Source organism: Priapulus caudatus, unplaced genomic scaffold (genome assembly GCF_000485595.1).
Source record: "Priapulus caudatus unplaced genomic scaffold, Priapulus_caudatus-5.0.1 Scaffold814, whole genome shotgun sequence".
Classification (NCBI taxonomy): domain Eukaryota; kingdom Metazoa; phylum Priapulida; class Priapulimorpha; order Priapulimorphida; family Priapulidae; genus Priapulus; species Priapulus caudatus.
The window spans coordinates 82,456-92,371 of NW_014577875.1; the positions used below are offsets into that span (position 1 = coordinate 82,456).

Below are 9,916 nucleotides of genomic sequence, written 5' to 3' on the forward strand. Positions count from 1 at the left end.
CTGTGACGTACAGATTCCCAATGCGCATAGCGTTTGGCTAACTTCGGCTCCAAGATCGAATGTATCATGGGATGCCTGCTGTCAGTCATGACGCTATGTTCGTAGTTTTGGGCTAATTGAACCGCTGATTTTAAAGATACAGATACATGCCTATTGTATTTGTACATATTCGCCCAAGATTCTTCAGTCTCCCGATAGCTTCTTCCAGGGCTCCGTGCTGTTTTTCTTGTTTTGATGCAGATATCGATGCCGCGTTCTACGACCCTGACTTGAATATGTTGTTCACTTCGGAGCTCGAAAGCTTTACGCGCCAGCATCCCACGTTTTCGTTTCAACTCTGGCGGCAAATCTGTTCTGATGCTCTTGTCGGTTCCGGCTAGGTTTCTCCCCGCGCGTAGAATGGTTTCTCTCTCTGTCCAGTATCTAAAAACGACGATTATTGGTGTGGGTCCATTGTCATGTTTCCTTAGGCGATGTGCATTGCGGATTGATAATCTCATCACGTATTGTTCTTCCAGTTTTAGGTCATCGACTGCAAAAATGTTTATTCTTTCTATAGTGCGTGCTGGTTCATTCTCGTATCCCTCGACTCCATAGATAAGGAGGTTATACTTTCTGCCGTGGACTTGCGTATGGAGGAGCGACTGCTTTAGTGTTTCGACTTCTTGTGTTAAATTTTGTAGCTGTGCTCGATCTTCGCTAGAGCTGGTTTTTTTTTTAACCGAGTCAACCTCCATCTCTAGGTTTTCCATTTTTTCGGTTAAAACTTAAAGTGGTGATCTTCTCTGTGACGTCGGAAAACCCCGCTTCTAATTTGTTATTCAGATAATTTGGCTGACGATGAGTTCTCGCAGCTCCGCGTTTGTGACCTCGGCACCGGCTTTATCGTTGTGCGCCATTGCAGTAGCCATGCTAACTGAAGTGCCGGGTTTAGCGTTCATAGAAATATCCACTGTCTCCTTTCGTTCCTTGTTTTGCCTCGTCACGTAGTTGTGCATGGAGTTTTTCGAGACCTTCTGCTTAGTTCCACGCATAATATGTCGATTTTTTGGATACTTTTCCTTTAACTTTCTCAAAATATATTGGAGCCGATGTATAACACGTCTTATTCACTGGGCGCCATTACCGGAAGTCTGAAGGTTTCAACCGTGTTAGCGAGTATATATATATATATAATATATATATACAAATAGAGATTTATAGTTAGCGAGTACCTACATTTTTAGCTCACCTTGACATCGTCAAGATGAGCTATTGCCATGGGTCGTCGTCTGTCGTACGTCCGTCCGTTCGTCCGTCTGTCGTCCGTCCTTCCGTCAACATTTGGCTACGGTCAACGATAACTCAGGAACCGTTTGACCCACATGTTTGAAATTGGGTATAGTTGTTACTGCTATGATAGTACTAGTAGTAATGAAATAACGCACGCAGCACTGCTCACCGGAAGCCAACCATTGTCCACCAGAGTTGGAGAACTCAATAGCATTCACACAGCCAAAATGACCCTGGAGGTCTTTTCTGTATAAGCTAGAGGAGTTTATTAACTTTCTGCGGAGCAGCTGATATTTTAGATAGGAATCGACATTTCTCTGTCTATCAATTACGTATTTTGCAATAGAATAATGCGATTTTTGCGCATTTGCTCCACTGCCGTGGGACGCCATGTTTGTTGACATGCTAGTAACACTTCCGGGTTAGGTCATGAAAGTCACGTGACGTCCTTCGTGATGAAACGATTGCGAAATTGCCAAATTCTATGGAATAATTCGAGTTATCACAGGTACATTCCCTTTCCATCGCGCAGACTACTTCTTCCTGGCGTAGATGCATGCATTTCGGTCTCCTTTTACTGCCTACATGTTGCTACAAACATGTTTAACTTGGACCTGGAAAGTTAGGTTGTGGCCATGACACCTTGGCACGAAATCAACACGAGCGGCGCTGCATACGTACGCGAGCCAATCACATAACGCGACCCCGATCGACAATTGTTGTTCGCCGTGGACGAATGTCGAGTTTTCCTGGTTTGTGTAATCCACAAATGATAAATCAGCTGATTTGTGGTCAGATTTTATTAATGATTGCGTGACGTAAAAGCGAGTGGACTTGAAATTAATAAGGCGCCAAGAATTCATGGTAAGACTCGGTGATTATACATGAAAATGTTGAAGAGTTTAACCCTATGTAACCCGGTACACGGTGAATGATGGGTGCTTGTCGTTGACGTCGTTGATCGCAGGCCCTAGTTTGATCTTTCTCATGTTACTTGTTAGTTATGTTCCCGGGTTCTGCTTAGACAAATTAGGCTTAGTGAATGTAGTGGGCACTCTTTAGATAATCTCTATGCATCGGTCATGCTGTTACTAACAGTTATTGTACACACGTGTTTTTACTAGAAGATGAATGGCTTAAGTTAAAATCACGATTGCAAGTTACAGTTAAATTTCGAACAGGGTTGATCCATTACGTGGCAGGCACATACAGTAAATGGTATGAATGTAGGTATACTGGCATGTAGCACACATGGATCCATGGTAATAGTAATACTATTTCAAATAATAACATTTATAGCATAATTTCTTGATTATCAGAAGTTAAATTATGTATAATTTCATTCAACTAAGTAGCATTAAAGTAGGTACTTATTAAGTGTAAATTTGTATGACATAACATGTCTTGGTTTATATCGACAAAGTATTTAGAGGTAAAGCTAAGTAATAAGTGTGCCCAAGTAACATGCAACATATGTTTAGTAGCTACAATAATGTAACCCAACAAGAGTAGGGTTACAACGCGAGCCCATTCTTTTCTTTGGAGGAGCCCCTGAGTGATTCACTCAGGGCAGTTTTATGGTGCGTTTTTTGAGACTACAACTTCCAAACTGGGTTTATTCTAAACACGAACCTTTCTCTGCTATCCGGGGACTTGCTATGTATCACAATACTCTGTATTAAACTATTATAACCTGTTACAAAATTTCGAAATGACGAGCAGCGATATTTCGAGCACCATTTCTGTTGACCTGTGACGTACAGATTCCCAATGCGCATAGCGTTTGGCTAACTTCGGCTCCAAGATCGAATGTATCATGGGATGCCTGCTACAGGTCAGTGTCATCATGACCTATCGTTCGTTAGTTTTGGGCTAATTGAAACGCTGAATTTTAAGATACAGATACATGGCCTATATTAGTATGTTTGCAGTATCATAATTGGCCGCAAAATTGCTTCTCTGCGCAGGCGGCCCGACTAGGCTGAATTTGCTTCACGGCGAAAGGCTCCGTACGTGTTTTTTCTTGTTTTGATGCAGATATTCGTTGCCACAACGGTGCAGATGTAAAGTCAAATGATAAAATATTCAACACTATCCGAGGCTGGTTCGCCAGGCAGCGGGATCGAGCAGAATCCGGAGCGTTCTACCGAACCTCAGGGCTTGAATATGTGTTCACACTTCAGAGCTCGAAAAGCTTTTACGCCGGTCCAGCATTCCCAGCGTTTTCGTTCAACCTGGCCGCACAATCGTCTGACTGCTCTTGTCGGTTTCCGGCCTAGGTTCTACCCCGAGCGTAGAAATGGTTTCTCTCTCTGTCCAGTATCTAAAGAACGACGATTATTAGGTGTGGGTCCATTGTCCATGTGTCCCCGTTAGGCGATGTGCATTGCGGAATTGATAATCTGCATACAGCGTATTGTGTCTTCGCCAAGGTTTTAGGTCAATCGTTGCCGGCAAGACTGCAAAAATGTTTATTCTTTCTATATGCGTGCATGTGTTCATTCTCGTGTATCCCCCTCGACCCACTAGCAAGGGTTCTACCCCAGGATGAAATTCAAAACGAGGGGAGGGAAATGGGGGGACCGAGGGCGTGTTTTTTAAACCGCGACGTACCCACTAATTCAATAGCAGTAAAAATCGTCACCGAAAAGACAGCCATAGACTGGTGATTTGGGTTCTTGTATCTAGTATAAGAAATACGCGTGAAAGTAGTGTGTGTTACAGGTTGACTGTTTGTACTTGGTATTGTCTCACTGCACGCGTGGGCAGGGTAAAAAATACTACTGCCAAGGGTGTCCTGGCGAAATGGAATTCTTGACGATCGATTCCCCATCCGCTGGCAAACTTCTTATTGTGGGGAATTTAATCGGAGGCGGAGGTATTTTTAACGGGGCGAGCAGACGACTTGAAACAGGGGAGTTTTCCCAAACGGGGCAGCGCGGGCGCGCCCGTTTTTGCAGCAACGTAGGGAGATAACCCTGCATAATAAGGAGGTATACTTCTGGCCGTGACTTGCGGTATGGAGGAGCGACGCGCTTTTAGTCCTTTCGACTTCTTGTGTTAAATTTTGTAGCTGTGCTCTGAGTCTCCGCTCTGGTTTTTGTTAACCGAGTCAACCTCTCATCTCTAAGGTTTTGCCATTTTTTTCGAGGTTTAAATAACTTAAAGTGGTCGATTTTCTCTGTGACGTCGAAAACCCCGCTTCTAATTTGTTATTTCAGGATAATTTGCTGAGCCGATGAGTTCTCCGGCAGGCTCCGCGTTTGTTGACCTCCGGCCCGCTTGTCATTCGTTGTCCGGCCATATGCGTAGTCCATGTAACATGAATTGCGGGTTTAGCGTTCATTAAGAATAATCAACTGTCCATCTTCGTCCTTGTTTTGCCCCTCGGCTAGTTTGTTCATTAGGAGTTTTTCGATGACTTCAGTTAGTTCACACGCATAATTTGTCGATTTTTGGATAACTTTTCCTTTAAACTTTCTCAAAATATATGGAGCCGAAGTATGTATAACACGTCTTATTCACTGGCGCACATTACCGGGTCTGACGGTTCAACCGCGTGTTAACGAGTATATATATATAATATATATATAGCTCAAATAGAGATATATAGTTAGCGGTACTACTTTTAGCTCACACTTGCATGCGATGACTATTCCTATGTTCCGTCGTCCGTCGTATGTACGGTCCGATTCCGTTTACGTCCTCCGTTCTTCCGTCAACATTTGGCTACGGTCAGACGATAACTCAGGAACCGTTTGACCCACATGTTGTAAATTGGGTATAGTTGTTACGCTAATGCTCCAAATAGTTGAACGGTCCATTTTTGGCGAGCAACGCCAGTACCGAAGTACTTTCGAGCCACAGTAATATTTTGGCAAAATGGGAATTGCCATTAGATTCAATGTTCAATGAATTCTTGCATCATTTTGGTAATTGAGTATGATAAGCGGCCAGGGGTTTTGATTTAAAAAAAAATTAGGTAGGTTTTTGGCAATTATATATCATATTATGTATAGACATGCAGATACACATTCTGTGGTGTCACACATCGTCTGGCTTTCGTTTTACAAGATTTTCATTGACAGATACTTAAATGCAAATTGGGAATTATCCATCTCCACCCTGCCGATAAAACATCTATATTAGAGAAAAGTTTACAAAACCATGTCGTAACGTCGACGCAGCATAACCTATTTATTTCGAATGCCATCCAGCTAATAGGAAACATCAAACGGGAGCGCCAGACTCCGCCACAAATTGTGATTCTTTTTTTTTTTTGGCGATATATAACAGATGCATGACCATGTCTACCCCGCCTAGAAAAACTCATCGCGCCTGCAACATGCAATTACCGTTTGACAGAAAGTTGTGTTTTGGGCGGGAAGACACCCAAGTTGTCCACGTGGTATATAAAGCAGCTTACGTGGGTATCCTTCTCGTTCATCGGGCTCTTTGCCAGTGCTAGCTGAATAATTAATAGAGAAACTTAAATGGCGATCGATATTATGTGTAAATGCCAATCACTATCCACATCTCAGACTTTCACATCTCAAACTTATTTTCACAATAAAAAATTACACATAATTATCAAGAGTATAATAATAGAGTTTCTCCGCATATATATTATATACTCTTCGTTTCTAATCGTCGATGGTTGGCTCAATATGGTTTTTCCTCACATCATTTGTCTTTTTGTGTGAGCTTGTGTCATACACTTTCAATTATTTATGGGAATAGTCTGTGTTTCTGGATTGATGTTTCAACATTACACTGAAGTCAGAATGCAAGCCTGAAAACATGACATTGATTATAACAAAAAATTTGTGAGGCTGGTAAAATTGCTGTTACAGCCCCTGGGCCGGTGGGACAAAACTGAATTCGGTGCCGTTGCTAACGGTCTTTTATTGTCTAGTCTTACCACAGAGCTTTCTGTACTGTGCTTTCTGTGGTGAGTATTCCTCCATTATCTGTTGGTTAAGTTTGATTCAAGGCCAGGTTCACCATACAAGTCCAGTTAAGATTCAAAGTTATATACTTTCAAGCATCGTAGTTGCATATTGCTCTATATGTTTTTATGTGGCACTGTTTGCTTCCAAAGACAGCCATGGAATGCTAATGATCGATTTGCTGTAGAATCTGTGCGTGAAATATACCATGATGGAGCATTGTTGATGGCTTAACTCTAATTCTCTGTTCATCATTCTCGTCATTGTTGGTGGGTGCCGGCGATCTACCTCCTATGATCCTAAATAGGGCACAGCGGATAACTTGTGGAGGATGAGATGTCGTGTGTTTAGCTCCTTGCTGTGTAGCAAGAGACAGTTAAAGGTTTGCTTGTAGTGTCCATGCAATTCTGCAATTAGATCATATTGTGAAAACTACACGATAATCAATAGGAGGCGAAACACGAGCTGCTCACAGTCGAATGTCTCATTAGCAGCTCATTGATGGTAATTTGCCAGGTAAAGCAGACGCTGTGGCCGCATGATTCCTTCTCATAACACTGGCAGATGTGGACGTAGGTGGATGACAGTTGGTCGGGTGTCTAAGAATAATCTGTTGAAATCTATAGGCTACCCTCAAAGATATTTTAATGAAAACTCCAGAGTCTTGCCATACAAGGGTGGAAATGCCCGCTTCCAGTTGTAGCTTTTTGAAGGAGAGTGTTTTTATTTATATTTACGTGATACAGTAAATTGCTCACGGCACTCTCGACATACCTTGCTGCTGTTTGTCATCCCACATAGGGGGGAACGTAATCTGTCCCACTGCTTTGTTTGAAACTTGATTCTCGAACACCAACGGTGGTATTTGGCGTTAACGTTGTGCATTAGTCCTATTCTAAACAGCATAGCTTTATGTCCCAGATTGCTTTCAGCGAGTGTCAGTGTTTAGATGTAAATGTGTGTGTGTGTGTGTGTGAGCATATGTTTGACCCTAAGAATAGGTGTAGATAGGAGCTGTGCGTTGTGAACTACTCATGTTGATGCAGTGTTTTGCAGGATATTATAATGCGGGCCGTGGCCTTTGGGCATTGAGGTAGCATTCGATCTGGCCTGCTGCTGCCAATATGTAGAAACTAATATTACTTATATAATGGTGTTTGGGATGCGTCCAATAGTTTCGTACTTGCTCTTGGAGTTTTTCTTTTGCCCGGTAGTGAATAAATGTGAATAAATATCTACATGGCTGCCGCAATGATTTCTGTATGTAGGGTTCTGTGAGGATTTTTTGTGTGGCTAAGCTCCTAAAACATATTAGGGTCAATCTGACGGCAAAGCCAGCAGCAATGGCACGTGCTTTAAATGTGTGTGCATAAGATAAAACCCACGTGTTTATAATTAATGGCTGTGATTCTAGAATTTAGGAATTTTTTCATCCTTATTTCCATGTAAGATGACCGGAATATTTCGGAAAAAGCTCCAATACTTTAATAAGCTTATCCTCCTGTGTGCGTTTCTACCTTATTCCTGGTTATATGTTGGATTCCGCCGTACACGTTCACGGAGCTATCTGTCCTGAGCCTGCTGTAGTTACGTCTATATTTATCCCGCGTTAATGGTTTTACAATCGGCACATACAACAGCGTAATTGTGGTGTGGATGAACAGTATAGGCCTATCAGATATACAATCCGTGGTTTGGTCACGTAATTGTGTGTATGAGACTCAAAACGTGATGTTAGTTGATGCACGTTCACAAGATTTCTAGCTGTGTTTAAGCCAGTGGAAGAGCAGTAGTTTGGAGAGTTAGCTTACATATGCTCTACAGCTGATTGCAGTATCTAGTGCATGTGTGCTAACGTTCCAGAAGCAGTAGCAGCATGTGGTCAGTAGCGCGGCGGCACAGCAGCAGCAGCAACAACAATAGCAGGCAGTAGTAGCAAGTAGCAGCAGGCCAGTCGCTAGGCATAGTAGTAAGTGGCAGTAGCAGTAGTAGTCAGCCAGGGCAGCAGTAGCAGCAGCCGGGAGCAGTGGCAGCTCAGCAGTGCTTGCTGCTGTATTCAAGCAATACTAATGGTTGCTTCTTTCTAATTCACGGCTAGAGAGACAATAATGAGTCATGGGATGCAACGGCGGTATTTGCAATAGCCATTGCGCACGCTAGTGCGTGGCTCCCCTATTAAATTGGGATTAAGTGCGGCAGGGGGGGGAATCACCATTCATTTGTACTTTACTTATATACAGTATTATTTATAATATATCGCGCTAATACTGAAGGCATTCTGGGCATTTATTGCTGCATAATTATTTATAAAAAGTTTTCATAATTTATATTCTATTACTTATAGGATTGCACTACTCAGTCTACTGTGAAATAACTATTTAGCTTATACTAAAACTAGTTTTCAATTACTGCTATACAGTTACTCATTGTAATCTGTTGTTTTATTACTTATTTGTGCTGTGTTGCTGTTCTATAAATCAAGCTTGGTGTTTACTCTCCATGTAGTGGTGGTAGTAGTGGAGGTAGTAGGTGGTGGTTATGGATTGGATCACAGAGACTCACTATCCATAACTTAGTAACAGTGGACGATTACTTATACGTGTGGCTACTATTTGAAGTATTTCTTTATACTATTATTAAATGTCCTTTTCTAATACCTTTATTACCACTGATTTTTTATTTGTTTGCTTTTTATTTTATCAATATCATCAATCAATCATCATTCATCATTATATATTTATACGGACTCTTTGTTCACGTGTATTATAGTTTTTCTCGTGCTATAAAAACTCTTCGTTGCGACCACTTTGCCTGCAAGCCGTGTTCTCTCGCATGACCGCCCATTTCCTTGTCGGTCGACGGCCACATGAGGTGAGGCGCTTCAAGTTTACCGTTTGAGGGCTGCGTTCTGCGAGGCCAGGCTAAATGTATTATGGTGGGCAAGTATCTCGAATCACAAATCAAGGTGCATAAAAGCCGACGGAAGCAGGGATCCTCATTCAATCGCACAGATGACGCCTGTCAACGCAATTCTTCATGGGAGGCGCGCGCATTAGCTCTCCTCCAGGTCAAAAATCCCTTTTAGCTTCCCATCAGTATTCTTAGCCTTGCCATCAGCATTCCGCAGCATCGTCCTGTCGTTTTCACTCAGAATACCCGGCATTTACTGTCTGCCCTTTGGTCCTTACGCCGTTATTTGTCCATTCCTTTACCTTCCCTCGCTGTAGCTTGCCATTCTCTCCGCATCACATTCTCTATGTCTTCCAGAATCCTTCAGCAATCTCGCACCTTCCGCAGCATACCCCAAGCATCCCTCCACACTTCCCCAGCATCCCCCTAGCATCTCTCACTTCCCATCATGCGAATCCAACCTAAGCATCCCTCATCAATCCTTCCCTGTACATCAGCATACCTTGAGCAACGCGCCCCAGCAATCCCCCACCCTCACCTCCCTGTACATCAACATCCCCCCAATCATCCCACAGCTTTTACGCGGAGCGCATCTCCTGTGAATCCTCGCTTTCCATCACATCACCTCCGTTTGTCCGTGTGTCCATCATCGCTTCGTATTTGTTAACAGTATGGGTAATTTTTGACCAGCGACCCTATTATGAAAAAACATGTTGGCTTATTAGGTAGGTGTTTTAGTTTAAATTGAAGAGCCCGTGCATCGCATGTCTGTGCCTAACTGTAGG

At 42.7% G+C, this 9,916-nt stretch overlaps 1 protein-coding gene across 1 annotated transcript in view; it reads left to right on the forward strand.

The window, feature by feature from the left end:
• Positions 1-2,011: 2,011 nt before the first annotated feature.
• The window catches only part of LOC106813722 (AT-rich interactive domain-containing protein 4B-like), a 41,684-nt gene continuing 33,779 nt past the window's right edge, over positions 2,012-9,916 (forward strand). Inside the window, exon 1 of the mRNA XM_014817932.1 lies at positions 2,012-2,136. Coding sequence (XP_014673418.1) covers positions 2,134-2,136 — 3 coding nt within the window. The 5' untranslated portion in view covers positions 2,012-2,133. The remainder of the gene's footprint in view (positions 2,137-9,916) is intronic.